Source organism: Perca flavescens, chromosome 11 (assembly GCF_004354835.1).
Source record: "Perca flavescens isolate YP-PL-M2 chromosome 11, PFLA_1.0, whole genome shotgun sequence".
NCBI lineage: Eukaryota > Metazoa > Chordata > Actinopteri > Perciformes > Percidae > Perca > Perca flavescens.
Window position 1 is genome coordinate 13,129,561 of NC_041341.1, and position 24,076 is coordinate 13,153,636.

At 42.5% G+C, this 24,076-nt stretch overlaps 1 protein-coding gene across 2 annotated transcripts in view; it reads left to right on the plus strand.

Moving 5' to 3' along the window:
- The window catches only part of arhgef49 (Rho guanine nucleotide exchange factor 49), a 69,833-nt gene extending 45,769 nt beyond the window's left edge, over positions 1–24,064 (plus strand). The window contains exons 3-8 of one of the 2 annotated variants that reach the window (XM_028591047.1): positions 3,015–4,711; positions 10,652–10,847; positions 12,228–12,441; positions 14,248–14,837; positions 20,587–20,732; positions 21,073–24,064. In XM_028591047.1, the coding sequence (XP_028446848.1) occupies positions 3,075–4,711; positions 10,652–10,847; positions 12,228–12,441; positions 14,248–14,837; positions 20,587–20,732; positions 21,073–21,907 (3,618 nt within the window). In that variant the 5' untranslated portion in view covers positions 3,015–3,074 and the 3' untranslated portion in view covers positions 21,908–24,064. The remainder of the gene's footprint in view (positions 1–3,014; positions 4,712–10,651; positions 10,848–12,227; positions 12,442–14,247; positions 14,838–20,586; positions 20,733–21,072) is intronic. The other variant, XM_028591048.1, reaches the window with a different exon arrangement.
- Positions 24,065–24,076: the final 12 nt, after the last annotated feature.

Sequence of the window (24,076 nt, forward strand, 5' to 3'; positions counted from 1 at the left end):
CGAAGGGGCTTCCCATGTACGGGCACCCCGAACAGTTTGGGGTTCAGTTCGTTGCCCAGGAGGTAAACTGGCACCTCTCCAGCTACAATACCAGTCCATGCTCCATACTGGAACCAGCGGCCCTCTGGTTCCCAAGCTAAGTCCCCACAGACTGAGCCCCCCCCAAAAATACTGATGGGTGTTCCCATCAGCCTCAGCTGTACTTTTTGTTTAGTGCTAATTGGCTAATGCTAGCTAGTATCAGCATGCTATGTTTTCTCTTTGAGCATGTGAGTATTTAAGTCAAAGCTCCACTGTGTCTCAGTACAGTCTCACAGAGCAGCTAGCATGTCTGATGACTCTTAAATAAATGAGATGAAATACACTGATTTGTCAGGTAAAAAAACTGGCATCCCTGTTTGTTTTTTGTATCCATAAATAGTTTCCAGCTTCTAAAATACAAGGTACAGGAGTACAAATTGTTCCATCACATGACCAAATGTCCAAAGTACAAAATTCAAAGAAAAGATACAACAGTAAAGATATCAAAATATGAATATAATGAAGATTATAAAATAAAGCCATACAAATCATCTCATGCAGTATGATGCAAACCCATGATAATAATTAAGGGTAAGCCTGCTTTAAGACTGAAACCAACGAAGCGTTAGTCGATCTGTCAGGACCATACGTATGTGTGTGAGTCAAAAGTAAACTACAGTGTGTGTGTGTGTGTGTTCACGGTAATAAAGGAACGTGTCACCCAGTGCAATAGTGTGGCTCGTTATTTGTAATAGTTTTTGGACAATGGAGCTCTGTAACACTTTTCTTTTGATGTGATTCTTGTTGATGATTTTCAATGAATTGCTTTCCTTTGACTTCCACTAATTTCCAGTCCTCAGTGTTTCACTTTAAAACAACACATTGATGTTCTTGGTTTTAGTTTTGGGGAACCATTGATTTAATAAACCGCTAACAAATGTCATTTGAGGGATACCATGCTTGGTATGTTGGAGGTTACTGATTACCTCTGATCACAGCCTTGCTTACATCCAAACGTGAGGAATAGAGATTTATCCATTACTGCAAAGCTGCAGAGAAGCACGGCGGCCTGTTCGTGCTTTGGCATTAGGGAGTGTTTGAGTCTAAAGATGATCTGGGTTTTATTATTCTCCTAATGCATCAGGGATGAGCCCTCTGAGTCCCTGTTTCATAATCACAGCCGTTAGCCTGCGCTGCAGACAGAATGTGAGATATGGATGATGGCTGTTTGGGTTGGGCGGTCGACATGCTATTCATACTCATTACAGAGAGAGAGAAAGCGCTGCAGTACACCCCGTTCTGTCTTGCCGGCTCTCTCGGCTCCTGGCTAATCTACAACTGCTGTCTGATTAGTTAGAAGGAAAGGGCAGAGCCGGCCGCCAGCGGACAGCCGAGCAGTTATCTTCATTACTGTTCCTCAGCTTACCGCTTTCTCTTAACGTCACACTCATTTCCTCTCTCTTCGTCTCATCTTTGTCTCTTTTACCAACTCTTTTTTCCTCCCTCCTGCACTGCCTGTCTCTCTGTATCTGTCTCTTAATCTCATGTTTTAATAGCCTGACAAGCAGGGCAATAATCCCTCTATTATTATTCTTGCTGCAGAGAAAGGAAAAAAAGAGCCCGAGGGGGTAGACAGGGTGCCATTTATATAAAATGAATGTGATTATTCTGATGAAGGAAGCACACATCACAGACAGTGTCTCTGTGTCCAGAGCTGTGGTTATCCAATATTCCAATATGTGTGTACTGTGCTATCGTCCTTGTGGCTGAAGACTTCTGACAATTCTCTGTCACATGGCACAAGTATAAGAGCTGTGCTCTATTATGAGTTTAACCAAAACCATCTAGTCTGGTCTAGGAGTCTAGTCTGATAACAGAAGGGCCATGTGGTATTGTCACAATATGGCAAATGTACACACAATTGCACATAACAATAAGTAAATATATATTGAATGCAGTACACTTTGTGCCAGTGTTATTTGGTGTGAACTCATTAGTCAGTTCTTAATTACAATTAGCTTGGAACCATTCATTAACTCTTAAACATTTTGTAAAACCATAACATGATATAATCATATCATTCCATCAAAAGTCATTTTGAATAATTTCCCAGCTTTAGATAGCAGAATTATTATTATAATTCGTTGCCAATTTCAGACTTAAGATCCGCTTTAGTCTTTGCCTTTCAGATTCAGGATTGGATAAATGAAGTTACTAAATTTAGTGACTTTCAACTTTGGGTATAAACCTAAATTGTGCATCCAAACTGTTGTTTAGAAACAAAGAACAAAGTTCCAAATTCAATTCCAGCATAGATCTAAAATTTGAGAGAGATACCAAAGAAACCATTTTGTGTAGAAAATCATCATAAAAGCATTTTGGGAGCTAGCATGTTTTTGAATGTATGTTACAGTATACAGATTAAGGTTTTTGGAGTTGTGTAATTCATTCACAAACTACTATGCAACAATAATATAATACTGACTAACACCTAATGCAGACTTTATGTTCACTGGTTTCAGATATAACTGCTCAACTGCAACAGCCTGCTATTAATTTTGATATTCTACAGAAATGAATGTGAAACATTGTGATGTAAAGTGATTTGTTAGCCTGCATGCCAGCCGAATTTAGCCATTCGAGGTCTGAGTATGACCACGTCAGGCTAGTGATTTGTAGTAAATTGGCTAAACCTTGCAGACATAATTACAGCTTATATACAGTATATATATATATATATATATATATATATATATATATATATATATATATATATATATATATATATATGTATATATATATATATATATATATATATATATATATATATATATATATATATATATATATATATATATATATATATATATATATATATATATATATATATATATATATATATATATATATATATATATATATATATATATATATATATATATATATATGTTTTTATCATCTTATCATCACACACTCTGTCTTCGTCCCTGCAGGCTGCAGATCTTCATACCTGCTGACAGTGTGTCTGAGGGCTGCTCGTTGAGCCCACAGCCATGCCAGACGTAAAGCCTCCACCACCATGTGACTACCCTTCCACCTCCTCCGCTGCAGCCTCCGCTGGCTCTCCTGCTGGCTGCGCCTCCTGCCTCGACCTCCTCATAGACATGGAGCCCTGCATCGCCAACCTCCCTCTGTCCCCCGACCCCTTGTCCTCCTTCCCCCGACACAGACCCAGCATCCCTCACTACCCGGGCCTCCAGGGGGCTCCCTTCCCGCTCATGGCCAGGTGTAACAGCAGCACCCTGCTCACTAACCTGGGGCTGAGGTACTGCTCCAGCAGGCAGGGCCCTCTGGGGGTGTGGCCGGGTCAGGTGCCGGCGCCGGGCTCTGGCAACCACACAGGAAGCAATGGCGGCAGGCCTTACAGGAGTATGGAGAACCTCAACTGGAACACTGTGGCAGATTCTGGCCTGTGTGCATTCAGTGCCGCCCCCTACAGGAGTGTGGACAGTGAGTTTATTTTACGCTACACCTCCACTAGCCACTGGTATGATGGGCCTCCAGATGGATCTATGGTGGGTGGCCATGGATTTGTACCCAACCAAGAGAGTCTGGCGTTTTACCCTCGACATGGGCTGCCCAGGAAGGACCTACCGCTCTTCCCTCAGTTGCTGTTTTCAGGTGGCGTCGACGAATGGGATGCGAGGAAGGGCCTGCGGGAGAAACTCCGCCTCCAGAGTGCACGGTCATCACTTGAGCCTCTGAAGCCCCTTCCGTTGCGGCCTCAGGTGATCCCGGGTGTTACACCCATCGAACGGGAGGGTGTGCATCACGTCAATTCAACAGTTACTGGGTCCAGGCCGCTGTGCACAATGCGCATCACCAGCCCAGAGGAGATCAAGCAGGAGGTCCTGAGGCGCCTACAGCTCCGGCGGCAGAACAGCAGCCCCAACCTGGCTCTCCATAGCTCTCCATCCAGCCCAAAAGTGGTTAAGACAGCATACACAACAGACAACATTGCAGGTAACAGGAATGCATCAGATTCTGCATCGGAGCGCCGCAGACCCCCTGTGGGACGCCTACATATCCCTACGTTTGAGGAGTTTAAGAGGATGAGGCAGAAAGAGGGTGAACAGAGCAAAGAGTCCACAGCGGGTTCTGTGGTATCTGGAAAATCTGAGGCTGACTTGTCACAAGAAGCAGGAATATCAGACCGTAAGATATCTCCTTCTGATCGGGCCGTCCCTCAGTTGAGCTGTAGTGGAGGAAACCGAGAGCAGCGAGAAGATTCAGAGGAGCTGGAGGGAGAAATGAGCAGAGGGACCTCAGAGAGACCTCCTTGTAACACTGTGAACAGTAGCAGCCCTCCCATCTCCACCTCCGTTACCAGCACATATTCACCCATCCGCACAGGCCCGTCTCCACGTTCACCCCTGCAGCCCGTGGCCAGCTCAACCCAGGAGAAAGCCCCTGCTGCAGGGGGAGATGATGGGAGCAGCAGGCGTAGGAGGAGCAGTCTGGAACCAGCTGGGTCAGTTCCTTTCCCGCCCAGCAGGGAGAACTGGGGTCGGCCCTCCAGCTGCTGCCCAGCGCTCCTTCTGGAGGGGACGGACCTGTCCAGCTACGGCGCCAAGATCTATAAGATGAAGGATGGCCTCATCGGCTCTGCACTGGACCTCATCAAGAAGAGGTTAGTTTGGGAGGAGGGCAGTGTATGTGTCTATCATTGTCAGAAGTATTCAGATCCTTTACTTAAGTAAAACAAAAACAAACACCATGATTAAAGTTAAAGGTCAAGATTATATGTAGCCTAGGGTTAAAATACTCCATCACATGTAAAAGTCAAAATTGTATGCAAGTACTGTACATTTTGCTGATCATACTTTATGAAAAGTGAAAATCACCCAATATGTCATATTTATAACGTAGAAGTACCATTCAGTTGAAAAGCTCAGGTTAACTACTCCAAAATGTACTTGAATATACTGTTTGTACTTAGGGACTTTCACCATTGATTATTGTGTGTGTATATTATATAATACTGACAACTGACAAAAGTAAAAGTAGGAATGCAGGAATGAATTCAGTACTTTTACACTGTAGTATTTGTAGTAGTAAAAGTCTGAATACTTCTCCCACCAAAGTGGAGTTGTGAAAATCCTTTGTGTGTGACTCCAACTTTAAATACAACCCATTTCTACTGCAGGTAGAAAAATGAGAACAAAAGATCTAGGATTTCTAATTTCTCTGTTTGTGCTGCACTGTACTTGCAATGAGACCTGAGTATTTCAGCAATAGGCATGTTGCTTTTAAATCCAGTCAAACTCTTGGCCAAATTTAGATCCTGTACACATCATCTGAGCCCTGTGGCAACCTTCAGCAGCAGAGGTGTGTGTGTTTATCAGTGAAGTGTATGTGAGCACAACGTGTGTGCTTTGTAGTGCCAGACTGTTGTTTCGGTGTGTACGGTGTGTACGAATCTGTTTAAGCCAGTGTGCGTTGTTGTGTTATCGATTTATCTCAGTTATTGTGGTAACAGCTGTCGGAGCTAACAGGGTTGGCTCTGCAGACAAGACGGTGGGCGGGAGGCTGGCATGAAGCATGACAGACTGGAAGACTGGCACCGTCCCTACAGACTTGCTGTTTCCCTGTGTGTGTGTGTGTCTCTCTCTCTCTCTCTCTCTCTCTCTCTCTCTCTCTCTCTCTCTCTCTCTCTCTCTCTCTCTCTCTCTCTCTCTTTCTCTCTCTTGCTGTCAGCTGTTGGCTAAATAAATGCAGGCTTTACTCCACTGTGGTTCATTCTGATCAAGGACAAACAAGAGGAGGGTGTGTTTTACAGCACTGTGGTGCCATTTGGGTCCAGGCCTCCATGCATTGTAAATATTAGACCCTGAGCACAGAGGAGCTACTTGATAAGGCTTGTTGAAGAATATCAACTCCACCCCTCTGCAGGCTGTGATAGATGGGAGATATAGACGGTATCTTTCTCTGCCTGACGGGATTCTCCACTGACTGTCGCTCCTTTGTCTGCGCTGCTAGAAGGGATGATTGATGTCTGAAGCTCGACTGCATGAAGGCAGCAGAAAAATAACTGCTGTGTGTGTGTCTTTGTGTATATGTTCAATATGAGAAAGTGCAGAGCGGCAGTCTTGGACTGCAGCTAAAGGTTATTTTTTATGATAGTCAAAATTGTGAAACATGCCCAAAATGATGTCTTTAAATTGCTTGTTTTATCTAATCAAGATGCTCAAGGATCTTTGAGGCTGTACTTAGGCAAGTATTGGACAAATTTAAGTTTTGAGCTGGTGAAAAAGTCAGAGGATCAGTAAAGTTATTGAAATTCATCCTGAGGGGACCATGAATTTCTGTACAAAATTTAATGACAATTCGATCAGTAATAACAATAATAATTTAGTTTTTTTAACAAAAACAAAAAAAACTAAAACCATCACCAATGTAATTAGGATTCATCCTCTCAGACTCTGAATGTCTTTATAAAATGCCATGGCAATCCATTTAATAGTTGTTTATATATTTCAGTCTCGACCAAGACGACTCACATTACCATCTCTAAGGTCATGTCGTTAGCAAGGCTAAAAACTAAAATATTTTTAGGTGGCGATGATGTAAAACCGAGAAAAGCAACAAATTCTCACATTTAAGAAGCTTGAACCAGACTTTAGTATTTTGCTTGATTAATAATTCAAACGATTATCTTATCTTCTGTTCTCCCAATTGATTAGTCAACTAATCATTTCAGCACTGATGCAGCCCTCTCACAGAGCCTATTGACAGCCCCAGCAGCTCTCGTTCAACATTGTTTTGTTCAAAAAGCGCCCAAAATGCACTACACCGTACGCGCCCCCCCTGTGATTTAAATTTGACTTGAGGCTCTGTGAATATTTTAGTACTTGGAGATTTATTAATTAAACATGACTGTATTCTGTGTGATCTCTGCAGCCTGAGGTATTTGACTTTCACCAATAAATCTCTTTGTGTTTGTTGTAAATGTATCCTGCAGCCAAACTATCATACGGAGCACAATACAGCTCTAGTTATATTATTTCAGTAATATTCATATTATTACACCTAGGAGGGTTTTATAGAAGTGAACGCATCTCCGAGTTTATTGTATACTGCAGTGAAGGTGCACCAGTTATGTAGAGCGTGTGGAGGGAGGCATGTGTCCACTGTATCTAACAGTTTCTATTTATTTGTCTCTATTAGATGCACACTCATAAATATATTTAATTGGAGTGATATGCATCAGCGGAAATGACAGCCGGGCTAATTTCAATGTCACATAGTGCCGTGCTGAGCGGTGATCTATCACATACAGTGGTTCCTTGATGAATTAAGCTGCAGGTTATTACTTCCCATGCATCACCCGCAATGTGACAGCTCATACTGTGAAGGAAAGGCATTTAATGTTGTCCCAGGAAAAACTCGTTGGACGCTTTAGAGCTGCGTAATCAAAACTGCATTATTTATACCTGCCTTTTTGACACACTGGCAACAGTTTAAATAGGACATCTGGACACCTTTTCATCTGTACTGTGCTGGCTTTGGTAATTACTTGTGTAACACAAACCAGTACAGGTTCCCAGGGTTTGCTGTAGTTTATTATGAAATATGTGTGCACGGCGAAGTTGACGTGTCCACAAAGAGCTCAGCAATTTAACTGGTTTGGGAGGGACAGGGCTCAGAAAAGACAGTTATGTAAGAAGCATTTGAATAATGAGACCTCGTGTTAAATCGCCACAGGGTTATTTGAGGATACATAACAGGCCGTAGTGAACTGCATAATATCATAGCAGAGGTTAATACCTAGTGCTGGAACAATTAATTAAAGGATTGACAGTAATCAGTTAATTGTTTATGTCATTTAGCAGGCAAATATCCAAACATTCTCTGGCTCCTGCTTCTCAAATGTAATTTGATTATTTGTTTTATATCAGTGTAAATTGAATATCTGTATCAAAACAAGCAATTTGAAGATGTCACCTTGGCTTGTGGGTTATTTATTGGTCACTAATTTCCAACAACAATGTATCAATTAATAAATAAAAGTAGTTGACAGATTGGTCAATAATGGACATGACCTGTACAGTAGTTACAATCCTATTTAAAACAAGCAATAAGGACAGTTTAAGAGATTGGAATTGGGCAAAGATAATGCAAACATTCGTCTCCACAGCAGCCACAGTAACAGCAGCAGTTTAACTGATGAAAACAAGTTTGTTTACCGTGGCCATGACAAGAAACATTACATTCAAGCTCAGGACTCAGGAGCCAATATCACCAAATGTATAGCTGCTGTTGGATAAACCATAAAGCCATGCCATGATCAACGCTAACCCCACCTGCTCCTGAGACTAGCCATCTCCTCTCTTGTTACATATACCACTTTGGGGGGGAAAAGTCAATATTTCAGGAATGTACAGTACAGCCTTTCTTTCATTCTGCGAGCCAGACATTAAGACTTTATAATGGGTTTTGACCCCTGGGCCTTTTAAACCCGCTGAGCCGATAAAGAACCACAAACACATTTATTTTAAGTAAAACATATAATAATCTTCTAAAATTGCTGTAACAGTAGGTTTTTTTTCTCTTGCAATGATATTGTGTTTCACCCTCGTGTCTGCTGGGCTGTAAAGCTCACCAGTGTTTTAGAAAAAAAAAATGAATAGAATGTATGTAGTTCCTGTTGTTAATAATGTGTGAAAGCAGAATTTAAAGGTGGGTGCATTCATTTAAAGCTTTACTAATCAATATGACTACATATAACGTGAAAGGAATCTTTGTGAGGAACCCAGATGGAGTCATTAGCTTTTATAGCCTCTTTTTGCTCCTACTTTCGGTTTGATGGGACATTTACCGTTTTCCCCCCCTCCGTTTTAAGAATTCAGTTTGATTTACTCACTAAAATCTCTCTAAACGGAATCTTCATACTGTCCAGCTGCCAAAATCCAGGGGAGAGATGTTGATAAAAATGTTGATATGTCCATCTGTGCATTCTCAGTAATTAAGCTTTACAAGCAGCCTTTCAGGCTACAGTGTAGATGCAACAGCTCTACTCTCTGATTGGTGGACGTTATACCTGAGAGAAAGATCTACAGGCACTACTCAGGGCTGTGAAAATACTGCAAACTCCTTTGGGTTTTTGTGGTAAACAAATCATAGGTTATTATTTATAGTCAGAATTCTCCTAAAAAACAACAACCTGTCAACAATATTGCAAAATTTAGTAGAGTTTTAAACTTTCTTTTTTATTATTAGACTACTATTTATTAGGAAAGCCGGATAACCAATTCCATTGTAAAATGATGCTAGAATGATAGAAATATATAAACGCAGGATATAGCATGCACATATTACAGTTTGGATTTGTTTGTTTGGTTTTTGAAGAATGTTTTGACCTCATGTGTCCCCCCCACCTCTGAATCCAAATCTACACTGTTGTGGAGACCAAACCAGAGGTAAAAGGAGATTGGATATTAGATTTATATTCATCAGGTGTCCAGAAGCACGACTCCAAATGACTGATCATGTTGCTTTGTGTCGACTGGATGTTTGCCGTAACATCTTTTAAAAAGCGTTGTCAGAAGTGTGTGTTGTGGTGGTCGTCTCTCCCCCCAAGTGGCCATCAAAATAAATACAGCTTTAAGTAAAATGGGGAGACAGGTCTGCCACAAAGCTGCTTCGACTTTACTATTTTGTGGCATTTGTATGCCTTTTCAGTAGAGAGATTGAACAGGAAATGAGGGCTTAGAAAGGGATGGAGAATGACTTGCAACAAATGTTCCCAGCACATTGTGGTTCATGGTCAGAATTTGACTACTATAGGGTGCACAGTCCTCTGGTCTCTGCTGTATGTGTTTGTTATGTGCTCTTACAAATGCATGCATAATTCCTGCAGGCATGCATTTGTGGTTTGTGCTTATGGGTATGTGCATTTCAGTACAGTGCAATTTTAGTACAGTGGTAGTACAGTGTGTTTGTGGGCTGTCTCAGAACATGCTGGCTGTGTGCTGCAAGAATGGATCCACACTTATCAGACAAAGGAATGAAGAAAATTATGCCTCTATATGGTTTTGTGTGTTTGTGTACTGGCAGTGTCCCTGTTGTTCAGGTGTTAATGTCAGCTGATGTGTCTAATTGCTGTCCTCCTGAGGAGGGGTTGGGGTGGGGGTAAAAGGGAGGAGAGGCATTGATTTGAGGGGTAGAAAGATTATGGAAAAGGAGGAGGGTGAGTGATGGGAATAGAGGAAGACACAGCAGGAAGCAGAGAGGCATGTGAGCTTGAGAGGGAAGAATGTATGACAGGGATGCTGTAAGAAGAAGAGAACTGTGCCAGAATTATAATTTCAACCATCCCTCCCTCCTGCGTTTTCTTTCTCCCTGCTTTGACTTTTCCGCTTTCCTCATTTACTTCCTCTTTCCCACATCCTACTTCTATCCTCCCAACCCCCCCCTTCCCTTCTCCTACATCTCTTCTTCCCATTATTTCGCTCTTCCTCTCCTTGCCTTCTCTTCTTCCCCTTGTCCTTCTCTTTCACTCCCCTCCCCTCCCCTCTCTCCATCCATCTCTCTCCCCCTCTGTACCGTCGTCTCCTCTTCTCTCCACCAGCTGCAGTGCAGAGATCTCCGCCGAGGCCCCCGTCAGGCTGTCAGGTGACCGGGACGGAGGCTGTGACATCACCACCCCCTTGGCCGACTGTCAGCCCTCCGCCGTTGCCATGGCAACGTCGGCAACGGCCTGCAGAGCCGAAGCTGGCGACGAGACGCCTGCAGGAGGAGGAGGAAGAGTGGATGCAGGAGAATGTGTAAGGATTCTTTTTCATTTTGATGTTTTTATGTCTTTAATGTGTCGTCTTGTGCGTGTCTTTGCTCTGCGCTTTTCATCGTTTCGTCGTAGTGTACAGAAACGCACAGATCTGTGGGTATTTAAGGATGACTGGGACAAGCAAGGGGACTGCGACACACATGCACATCACTCACACATACTGATGCAGAGGTATTTGTTGAGACAAGAACGAGCATGCAGCGCGCTGTCTTCCAGTAGCAGCTCGACATCTGAGGTTGCAGTAAAAAGAGGATTAAGCCCCCCTCCAGCAGTCGGCTGCCGGTACCCTAGCGCTTCATTCCTGCTCTCTGCATGACTCCTCTCTGCTGGCTGGCTGGCTGCAGCTTGACACCAGCCTCAGTTCCAGCTAGCATTGTGCTCCTCTCTGCATCTGCAGAACAGAGGAGCCGGACTGACACAAAGTCACATCTTGCTTGCATGCTACAAGGCCATAGGTAGTTTAGAAATCAGATGTCGGGGTGCGTTTTGCTTCTTGCCTTTCTCTGCCTTTGGCTGTGAATCCACAATGGACCCTTCCTCTGCATTCCTAAAGCGAGGGCTGCAATTTGATAATTCGACGGAACATGAATTATTCTCTTTCATTTTACCTGATTGCTGCAAGCTGTATATCATGTTGTTCTCTGGTATAGGACGATAAAAATCGTCCTGCGCCTTTCCATAATGCGTAGCTGTTAGTTATGAGAAAACTGTCAAAATTTGTAATCTTTCATGTAAAGCCAATATAATCAAATGCAATGGATATGGGTCGATGCATCTGGGGTGAGGAGTCGCATGTCATAGCGATGACCTTTGAACTTTCCATCTTAGGTCAACTCTTTGGGGCTTGATAGACCCTAAAAGGATTTTTAAAAGCCACGTGATGATTGTTTGTCCGTGCAGAATGCTGCAGTATGTCGGGGAATTCCTTGCTTTATGTAAAAAAATTAAAGAACATTTTTTGAAAGAAATGCTTTGAATTGTCACTAGGGGGACATCTCTCATCTTCAAGGCTGGGTGGTTTCAAGTTGTGATAAGAGCAGATTTCTGGATGTGTGGCCATGTTGTGTTTAGACTCCGTTACAAAACTTGGCAGACGATTAGTGCTGCGTCTCAGTACGAAATTTGGATTCTTGTCAGTTCTACAAGCTGGGATCAGAGAGATAACCAACATTTGTTATGTAATTATGTCATGACAGCGAACATGGTGACATGACAACTCCTCACACAGACGCACACACAGATCCACAAGCTGTGATTTCTCTCTTCATTCTCACCTTATCTCCTCGGAGAGTTTTGCCCCTCTTCATCTGTTGCTATAGCAACATGACCGTTTGATTGACACACACATCCTTCCAACCAGCAGCACACCAGTCTGGGCTGCAGGCGCTCCAGCTCGGACGCAGCCTATGAGCTGGCTGAGACGGTGAGGGCGCAGCGTGAGTGCCGTCTCCGGCCCCACTACAGCGATCCCATGCCAGCCGACGCCTCCAAGCGCAAACAGCTGGAGATGAAGATCGCTGCAGCCGCCCGACTCCACGGCCATCGCAGAGACCGCGACAGAGACAGAGACAGTGGTGAGTACATGACACACACATGGTTGACAACTGTGTCACTTTGTTGTTGTCAGTGTTTGATCGCTTTTCTGTATGTAATCCATTGTATTGTATCCATTGTACTTACAGTAAAACAACAAACTTCTCCGGTTTACCCGAATGTTTTTTTGCACCAAAATAAAGTCATTCACAATTGTGGTCAAGCTGTATAGGTAAAAATGAGCAGTGTGGCCTATCGTCGTGAATTTGTCCTGAATGCCCATGTTTATCACTTGATCAATGAGTCATTAGGCTATCGATCATTTCTTGAGCCTACCTTTTCACCAGAGTGTAGAGTGTGCGCCCCATGTACAAAGGCTTAGTCCTTGTTGCAGTGGCCGCACGTTCAACTCTGACCTGCGGCCTTTTGCTGCATGTCATTCCCCCTCTCTCTCCCCTTTCACATCTTCAGCTGTCCTATATAATAAAGGCCTACAATGCCCAAAAAATAGTCTTTAAAAATTAAATAGACTACTTCAGTGATTTAGTATTTCACTTCCGTACGATTTTGGGGATTTGCAAAAGACAGATGTATGGCCAAAACTATAGCAGCAGAGAGAGATATTTTGGACTTTGAGTCCCTAATATGGATCAAGCTACAAAAACACTGGATGGTACATTTCCCATAACCCAACTCGTTAGCATCTTTTTGTTAGTTCCTCCTCCCTACCTATCTCCCTTTAATCTTCAGGGAAGGTGAATGGCGGGTGGTGGTGGCGGCGCAGTGGATATGACACATACCTTTGGTGTGGGATATCTGGGTTCAATTCCCACTGCGATACATCAACCAATGTGTCCCTGAGCAAGACACTTAACCCGTAGTTGCTCCAGATGCGTGTGACTTCTGACATATGTAGCAACTGTAAGTCGTTTTGGATAAAAGTGTCAGCTAAATGACACGTAATGTAATGAAATGAAATGAATCACCCTCAATTTTAAATGAATGTCTGACTAAGCCTGACATTACAGCGCCTCGCATTTTTCAAAAAGTTAAGAGCTGCATTTGTTTTGTTTCTCTCATGCAACTTAGTGTCATGCTTGTCTCTGAATATGTTGGCCTTTGCACTCTGTCCTCACCTCACCTCCCCAGAGTTCCCCTGCTAATACTGTGCTCTGCCCTGTCAACAGCTCTTTGACACCACAGAATGTCAGTCAATATGGCTGGCATATGCTAATGATGACCTTGTTGCTCTTAAAATAAAACCGATATATATGCCAGAAATAGTTTTTTTCCCCTCAGTACCAAAACATTCTCATCCAGTGCATTAATACATAATTAAGATAGCACCATTTAATGAGCCAGGTGTTTAAATAAAACATTTGAAACCTTGTCTCAGCAAACACCTACAGTCTCTCTGTTTAGGTTTAAACGCATGCACAATAGTATTGACAAGCATAGGGGGACAAAGGTTAAGTCATCGACCGGGTTAGGGATCAAATTATTGGAGAAAGCTGATATCTATAACAGTTTCTTCGTTTTGACATGACCAGTAATGACTAGTTCAGATTAAATGGGCATCCATTAGGGAGGCTATAAATTGTGTGTGTGTGTGTGTGTGTGTGTGTGTGTGTGTGTGTGTGTGTGTGTGTGTGTGTGTGTGTGTGTGTGTGTGTGTGTGTGTGTGTGTGTGTGTGTGTGTGTGTGTGTGTGTGTGTGTGTGTGTGCGTCCGTGCGTCCGTGCGTCCGTCCGTGCGTCCGTGCATGCAGTGTGAATAACAAAGTAAATCCATAAACATCATGAGCACTAATGAATCTGACCATCTCTACCTCTCTCTCTCTCTCTCCAGCTCCAGCAGCAATTCGTGGTCGCTCAGAGCCCCCTGGTGAGGAGCGCCAGGCGGGTCTGGGTGTGACTCGCTCCGGGCAGCATCGCTGGAGCACCATCAGCAGCCTGAGCGTCGACAGCGGAGTGGTAGGCCTCAGTGATGAGCGGGAGGAGGAGGACAGTGAGCCTCGCCGTTACCGAAGAAACCGGGGAGCCGAGGTGGAACGCGTGGACAGCGGCATTGGCCCGGGTCTGTCCCGCACCTGGAAGAGACCATCTGCCTCTCTCAGAGCCTGGGAGGCCCAGAGACCCTGTCCAGACTGTGGAATGAGGGACGGCGCCTCCAAAGAGCGAGGAGAGCGCATGTGTGAACGTTGCTCCAAGCTGCGCACCGAGCGCAAGGAAGCCATCCTGGAGTTTCTGAACACCGAGTCGAGCTACGGCGAGGACCTGCGGATCATCAAGGAGGAGTTTTACTGCCCCATGCAGAGTGCTGGGCTGCTGACTGCTGAGCAGCTCATTGTGGTGTTTAGCAACGTTCAGGAGCTGATAGACGTCAACGACCGCTTCACTGAACACCTGCAGGACAGCATCGACCAGGCCTTTGACCAGGTGACCCACTCTCTCTCTCTCTCTCTCTCTCTCTCACACACACACACACACACACACACACACACACACACACACACACACACACACACAACTGGACTTTAAGCACCTAATGGTATTACATCAGTTACCTTAAAGGTCCAGTGTGTAACGTGTTTAGTTGTTCGTTATCAAAGTCTGTGTTGCCCGTTCACAAACTTGTCCTTTTTCATGAATATTTACCGCCACCATCAATTCCAAGTATTAATTTTGGCTTGAAATTTTACATTTGCATCACATAAACTTGGGTAGACGCTCCATATTCATGCGCCATCTTGAAATGCGTTAGCCGGTAAGGGACATACAGGACATACTGCTCCGATTTTGCGTTTTTGCTGTCACATGATAAACTCACAGGTGCTGGTAATGCTGCTAATGGGTATCGTAGCTTCCCGGCCCCGGCAAGTTTGAAGAAGGAAACACGGAGGACCACACGTATTCAAAATCCAATTTTCAGGAACAGGAGTCTTCTTCTTCGCCCAGAAAAAGAAAAAGGAGATTGAAAACAGCAAGAGACCGGCTTTTTGAAGCGTGAAGGCTACCGTAGCTGTAATACGTACTTTGAACTGCGTGGTGCGACAGAGTTGATTGCGATATATGATCTCAATCTAGATGGGAGAAATTCCTACACATTGGACCTTTAAGGGCCACATTTATAAAAGCAATAAGTTACCTGGTCACTTTGGAGTGCAACTGCCTACAGAACACTGCAACAAAACATTTCAGTCTGTTATTGAGTCCAAAAAGTCTAATTTTCTTAAAACATTGAAACAAATTTAAGACTATTCAGCTTCTTCAGTTTATTTATACAGTAATGTATAGGGGTGTCACGATTCTCCAAATCCTCGATTCGATTACATTTTCCATTCTAAGGTCGGTTCGATTCAATTCTCAATTTTTACTTTTTTTTTAAAGCACAGGTTGCTATGCCATTTTTAGAAAAGACTTGTATGTAATAATAAAATATCTGACCTTTGTTTGCAATGTACCACATTACATTGTCAAATTTAAAACATTTGCTAACAACACAATGTAACAATAACATGTCTTCAGTCAAATGGAAACTTGACAATTTGTCAATAAAGTAAAAAGAAAAAGTTTTCCGACAATCCTGAGGGCAGACTCGGAGTTCTAGGCAGCACTGCTTGGAAGGCAATAGGATTAGGCCAAGGGGGTAAACCTCTCTTCAGAACTCAAACCTCCTATGGCGCCATTTTGATGCTACCAAACTAGGGCTGAACAATTTTTGAAAATAATCTAATTGCGATTTTTTCCCCAAATATTGCGATTGCAATTCGATATTTGATTATTTTTTTAAGCTCTTTGTCTTCTGTATTATTCAACAAAGACAAACAAGAAATCATTGTATAGTATGAACAACACACAATTACACACTAGACAGTTAAATAAGTAAAAATATAGTATATATAGATACACATACATATATACATACACACACACACGCAAGTAGTTTTTTACAGTGCACTGAGAGGAGCTGCCTCCAGCCCCTCCCCCTCGTGAAGTTGCGTGCCGTGTGCATGACACCGTCAACATTGCACTAGCTCAGAGCGGCTATCGTTACGTTAGCTGCTGCTGGTCTTGCCGTGGGATTAACTGTACTAATAAAACCGTTGAAACACCGCGGCCACGCTGCTGTGAAAGCTCCCCGAACCGTCATTTATCAGTCTGGTTGTTACCCCTCTCAGTGGCAGCTCCTCCACTCCATATCTTTATAACGGAGCTAACCGCTAACCGGAGCTAACCGCTAATCAGAGCTAGCTCGTTGCCAACCGAGCCTTCAGTTCTGCGTGCCTGTATCCATTAACTGCATGTATGGACTCGAGCCCGAACAAAACCCTTCATTTTATTAAAATAGCTGTAAAAGTTTTAAACTTCAACTCAGAAGTGTTTGAATGACAGAGATCAGCTCAAGGTACAGTGTAGCGTTAGCGTGCTAAGTTGATGCTTTCTCTGCAGACTGATTTGCTCTCGCCAGTCACCAAATCGAGACCAAATCGCAGCCTTTGCGATTAGGAAATCGCGTTTTAACATATCGCGATATTATCGCAAATGCAATTAATCGTTCAGCCCTATACCAAACGCTCACCATCATCGCCATTAGCATTCAATTGACTGACATTCATTTTGACGTCACACTGACAGCGAATAACTTTACATCTGAAGCGTTTAAAGACTCTATTTGTCTATTTTTTATTTCTAAAGAAACACGACAATGTATAAAAGGCTCCATTACCTTGTACCTCACGTTATGGCTCCGTAGCAGACGTTTTTGTAAAAATATGCTAACGATTGTGTCATAACCACGCGACTTACTGTCGCATAGTAGAGGAATTACAGTACAGGAGAAGCTCGCAGGCAGTTTCGACTTACATTCGCTGTTTAAGTTTAATTACTAATGTTAACTAGCATTTTAGTTAGCAATAATTAGCCTGTGCCCATGTTATCTCCTAACATACACCTACGCTCTCCGTCTCTGTAAGATTGGGAATAATTGAGTAACGCTGCGTTCAGTAATGCTCAGCCATCACTGGAAAAGTGCTTCTAATATCCTTCACTGGTCTCCGTCTAGAGACAAGGGATCTCTTTGTCCAGTTTATATACTGTCTATGGATAAGGCAATGGTTATGGTTGAAGACAACGGCAGTACTGCCTTGAAGGCTTAGTTGGGGGCTGAAAACACCATCGAACCAGCACAGCAGCTGAGCAGACCGATTAGCAAAGAGGGCGACTCGGGCAGTCTCCTAACTTGTTGCTCTCTCTAATATAACCAATATGCTGCTCTGTTTAGGCTGCAAAACATGCATGCAGGCTGAAATTCAACCGTGCGGTTTTGTTGGGATAAAGCTATAAGCAGAAGGAATATCCGCTAGCTGCTAGGCTAATGTGGTACACGCACATAGCACAGCTTGCAAACTGTGGCTTTTGAGGAGAGGGCTCAAGTTGTGTCGATGGGTCTCCAGCATCTGCAGTTGCCATGCTATCTTTTGACTGACTAAGTTACAGGAGGTTGACTGACTCGCAGCACTTCAACACGTGTTTTTTTTTCCGCTTGATAAGCCGACCGGTTGTGACATGGGGGCGTGGCAGTATCGACGATTCCATTTTTTTTATTCGATATTCAAGATTGTAATTTAATTTTGATTGATTTCAATTTAAAATCGAAATTGTGACACCCTTAGTAATGCAACATAACCCAATGAGTCTCTAAACATGTTAATAGGAATCAACTTTACTAGTTGTCAAATAGAAGTAGTGTTTACCCCACCATTTGAAAAAAAGGAGAAAAAATATAGGTTTTAAGCCAAGATTTCAAAATCTCAACGGCGTCTGACTCAAAAATTTACACTTTGACCTCGGTGAGCAAGTCCTAGTAGGGACAACGGATTTTTCTCTTAACAGTTAAATAAAACTTGTCTATTTCAGCCTGTTTTACAATTTCTTTTGATCAGAGGTGGGTAGAGTAGCCGCAATCTCCCGCCGCTGAGATTGAGTATGGTCACATGACGAGACTGCACAATTACGTTTGATTGGTGAAACACAGTCACGTGGTAGAGCCTTTTAGCGGAAGTCTCTCTCTCTCTCTGTCAAAATAAAACATTAAAATGAGGCGTACGCGGGGAGGATAAAAACAATGACACATAGAATATTAACGAGGTAAAAAGAAAAGTAACAAGCTCATTGTAGCCTAATGTAGCAGAGTAAGAGTACAGTTCTTCTTCACAAATCGACTCAAGTAAAAAGTATAGTGATTTAAAACTACTCCTAGAAGTATAATTTTTTCAAAAACTTACTCAAGTAAATGTAACTCGTTACTACCCACCTCTGCTCTTGATTCATTTCTCTTGATCATTTTTCATGAGAATTAAATGTCATTCTTGACCTTGGAAACCAGAACCGCTCCAGAACAGAACTAAATGGACCTTGTGATAAGATTGTTTGGTCAAATGCTGTTTCCAAAGTGGATAATAAACCTTTAATCTCACATTAAAGCCCACATTTTAAGCCCACATGGACAAGAAGTCCTTAAAGTGCTCAGAAAATATAATTCCATGACAACTGGGTAAACTCCGTCTGATAACGATTGTTTGATACAGTGGAAGTTCCAAAATAGCTACTAAATGGACCTTATGATGATATTGTTTTGTCAATTTGTCATTTTTCTTGATTCTAGTACAAAATGTGTCTGTTTCCATCCAGATACTCACAGTAATTTCTAGAAAAAGTCTTGCAACACAGTATATCTAATGCACCAGTTGTAATATTTTGGTCACTCTTTTGCCTTGGCATGCCTGTTGCTTCACTGTCCACCTGAAAGTAAGGCTGGGTATCGATCAAAAGTCTTCGATACCGGTACCAAAACCAATGCCGTGACTTTGATACACTTTTTTCGATACCAATTTTATAAAACAAAAAGAAATTACAACATTACACATTACGGCACAACTCTTTTTTTTTTATTATTATTCAGCTCCTACTACGTGAGCCCGTCTCTATGTGTAACGTAGAGTTTTTTTTCTGCAGGTCTCTAAGACGTGTAACGTTAGATAGCCAATCACCAGCATTATTAGATCTTTGTAGAAGCATGCTGCATGCTTATTGACACACTGACGCTGCGAGATTTACTCCTTAGGTATTGAAATTGGGTGTTGAATGACGAGGCATTTTTTGATACTTGATACTTCAGAGGCAATTCGGTCGGTGTCTAAAAAGTATTGAATTCGGTACCCTGCCCTACCTGAAAGCCACTGTCTGCTGTAACTGCAGCCATCACTTGCTGTTCATAAAGCATTTCATAAGCCCTACCTCCTCCACCCCAGCATTGACCTGTCCTGTAGCCTCTGAGGCTAAACTCCCCTATCACTGCTGTGCTGAGCTTGGTGTATGCTTTTGGGTTGGCATTCTTATAATGCTTGGTGGCTGAACACATTTAACTGTCCCAGCAGATGTTTTCGACTCAATAACGGACAACAATACCTTTTTAAAAAAAAAAAGAAAAAGTATGGCAACAAGTAAAAAGGCCATAACAAGGCGATGGCTCTGCAAGGAACCTCCCACTATTGACCAATAGGTAGTTATAATTAAAAACATTCATTGCATGAAGCGTAACACATTCAGTCTAAGACTGAAAAAGGACAAAGGTGATGCCTTCTGGGGAAAATGGGACACATACTTTACACAAAGAGGTGATAACTTTCCTTGCTTGTGATATACTGTGGCTAGGGAAAACAAGGATACTGTTAGTCTCCGGTGACCTGCTCGTACCCCCCATCAAGTTTCCTTGTTTTTATATATATATTTATATATATATATATATATATATTTATATATATATATATATATATATATATATATATATATATATATATATATATATATATATATATATATATATATATATATATATATATATATATATTTGTTTTACCTGTTGTTTTTTTTTTTAATTTTCTCTTCATTGGTTTGTTCCGTTATTTCTAACTTAACTTAATCGTATGCAATTTCACTTGCCTTTCTCCAATGTATATTTTCTATTGACGTATCTATTATCCATTGCTGCGATGTTTGTATTCTGTTTGCAAAAAATATAGAAAAAGAAAGTTAAAAAGAATAACAAAAATATAATGGACAACAATGACTTAAGACACAAATAAGGTGCACATTGACCATATTTTCTCATGTGGTTTGACCTCAGGGAGATGAGGATCTGCTCACAGTGTACATAGGAGAGATCTTTCTGGAGTTCGTCAACATGCTGCCTGCCTTCCAGACCTACTGCCTGCAGCAGTCCACCTCGGTCAACTTGCTCAACACACTGGAGAAGGAGAAAGAGCTGCTCAGGTACACACAAAGTAGCCTATAAGGATTCTTTGTGTGTGTGTGTGTTGTGTGTTGTATGTTTTGTGATGGAAAAGTTACTCTGGGAGCTTTCTCAAGTTCCTGCCACGACTGTTCTGTATAATTAATCTTAATGGAGAAGACAGCGGCTTATCACTTATTCAGAAGAAGTTCTATTTTGAGAGGAGAGCTGCAATGATTCATATTGTTAGACAGAACTACAGCTCACCCATGAGTCAGGCTGTCCTGTGATTCCCATTAATCAGCTTCTTAAGAGTTTTCCCAGGACATGCACAGAATGTCTCTGTTTTCAACTTCATTGTCTCTCGTTCTGTCTTTTTAGAATCTTCCTGGATGTTTCCCAGAATGACAACACAGCACTGCGTCGTATGAACTTGCGCTCCTTCCTCATGGCGCCCCTCCAGCGTGTCACTAAATACCCGCTTCTACTGAGCCGCATCATTAAGGTCACTTCCGAATGCCACCCCGACTATGCGCGTCTCCGTGAGGCCAAGAGCCGGGTCGAATCCCATCTGGAGCACATCAACATGAAGACCAAGCAGGAGGGCAACGGCGTCACCTGGTCCCTCCGCTCGTTCCGCCGCGACAGCCGCAAAAACCGGGAGGTCATCAACATTGAGATGCGAGAGGTGTCGATGAAGACGGTGGGCTGGGCAAGAGAAAACACACGATTTGTCATGGAGGGACCCCTCCAGTTGTCCCAGCCGGCAGATGGTCAGTGGGTGAAGAAGGGCACCAAGGCCCTCAAGTTCCAAAATGTCCAGACTCTGCTGATGGTGAGGATACAGCGAGCTGGTGAAGCCCCAGGACAGGGGACCGACCTGGGGGCATGGGGGGATCAGGGAGAAGGTGGTGGTGACAGCATTAGAGACGGAGTGCTGGTTATAATCAAGGACAAGAGCAGCGGGAAGTTCACAGTGCTGAGAGAGCCCATCCGTCTGGGAAACTGCGTGGTGTCGACAGATCCGGACTGTGAGGACACCTTCGAGGTGCTCGATATTCGGCGGGAGTCTTTTGTTTTCCGCGCCTCGGACAAATCTCGCACCCAGCAGTGGTTCCATCAGATTAAGAGATATACTCGAGACTTGGGCACCTGGAGGAAAAGACGCAATGCTCTGCCTAACATCATGATCAACACAAACCAGACCCGCTCCTGAGACTAACCATCCCCTGGCTTTTGTTACACTGTAAATAACCTGAATCCTTCTACTGCAAAACTAAACTGGCAACAAGAAGTATTTCGGAGTAACGGCATTGTTAAAACATGTTAGATTTCAGTACAAAAAAAATCGCTCTCAAAGTAAACGGAAGATAAAGCACTTTTTTTCTTACAAAGCTGTAAGTGCGCCATACTGTCATGAAGTTGTGTGTGAAGATTCAAGTCGTTGAAAATATCAGATTCTTGGACAACCAAAAAAAATGGGCTGTGCTTGTCAGCCTTGATTGTAAAGACAGTTTGCTCTTGGAGAAAGAGAGCTGTGTTTCAGTAAATAAGGAGTGTGTGTTTAAAAAGCATGACTGAACATGGCTGACTGCAAAAAGAAAAATTGTAATGTAATTTTTTTTTTTTTTTTTTTACAAGACGGTGGGTAGGGAAACATTTGTTTTTGGTATGTAGTGGTGGAGATGCGTTCGAGAGCTTTGTTCAGTGGTTTCTGTTGGTTGTCACTGCCCTCTACTGTCTGTGTGCCGCCCTCTACTGTACGTTGGCGGTACAGCAACTTTCACTGCCAGAGATGCAGTTGAGCAGAGCCTCTCTGACAGGCTGAGCAGACCTCCTGTATCACTGTGTTTTAAATGAGAACTCACATAACAGCAATAATCTCTGCCAATTCCAAAATAAGTAGCTACTGTACATGCGTTTAATTTCCCAAGATTCCCTTTGGCGTTCAGGTGTTCCTGAGTTTCATGTGGCAGACTCAAGTCTCAAATCTAATCATGTTCATGGCTTAAAGCTTCCCTACATCATCCTGACACAAAGGAACTGGAGTTACGATCAATTAGTGCCATGAAAGCAGTTTGTGACAAGTCTAGTCAGTCTCCTTTAACCGTTTCCTGTTAACATCATGTCACACAGGTAAAGTCAAACACTGTTTTTCAACCTTGTGTTCAGGACTTCCTGTAGGGTCACATAGACCGGGCCATGGGACAGAACAGGTGTATTGATGTATGTTTGATCTAGCTGTAGGGCTGCAGTTATTTGCATTATTGATTTATCGGATTTAATCATTTGGTCTAATAATGTCTGACATATTGAAAAATGGAAATCTCAAATTCCAAGACCCCTAACAAGAGTCTTCTAATGCTTTGTTTGACTAACAGTCTAAAACCCAAAGTTATTTAAGTAACGATTATACAGAAAAGGGAAAAGCAACATTTGATAAATTGGAAGAAGCAAATGTTTGGCAATTTTGAAATAAAATTACTGTCAGTTTGTAATTAGCAATTAAATAGGTTTGAAATATGTCACTATTCCTATATAATCCCACCCTCTTCCCATGACCCTATAAAGCAAAGATATGCCATTAAGTTGCCACGATTACATGAAATATGTTCAGCAATTTTGGGATAAAGGTTTGAAAACCCTGTTTACCTGACTCAACCATCTCGTCATGACACAGTTTTACCTTTATGTGACCTAGCGATGAGCTGTTGTGCCTTGGTATGTCATTGCTGTTACGCTAAAACATACTGAAATATTTGCAACCTGTCACAGTAGCATTGATCTCTGACAGACAGACTAGACTGCCCTCTGTCGGCACTTGAGACCAATTTACAGGCAATATAATTATTCCTCTGACAGTCCCTGGTTGCTGATATGTGATAACCTGATCCTCTTATTTTTGCCTGTTTTTATTTATGAAGGCTTTATTTTCTTTAATGCACTTTAATATTATTATCAGTAATTAAAAGTTTTCCAGTATAACAAAAGCATGTTACCCAGTCTTGTTTATTTACAATTCTTCATACCAGAAGGAACCTAGTTGACCAAAGCTGATTTCAGCAGGTCGAGACAACGCAGTCATCGAACCAAAACCACTATTTAAGACTGATACTGTTTTACGTTGGCTATGAAGTAGCACTAATAAAGGTAGCAAAATCACTGTGTTTTGGAGGGCAGGGCTGCTCAACTCCACACCAATACTCCTGTGCTGTCAGAGGATGCTGTTTCAGATTATTCCTTTCAAAATGTAGAAAACAAACCAAGCCTGCTGAATTGCATACAGTTTCTTTTGTTTCCTCGTTTGAAAGACCCAATGTATTATTTCCCAATGTAATATATTGTGAATTATATTAAAAGATTTTAAACACGACCTTGCTTGTTG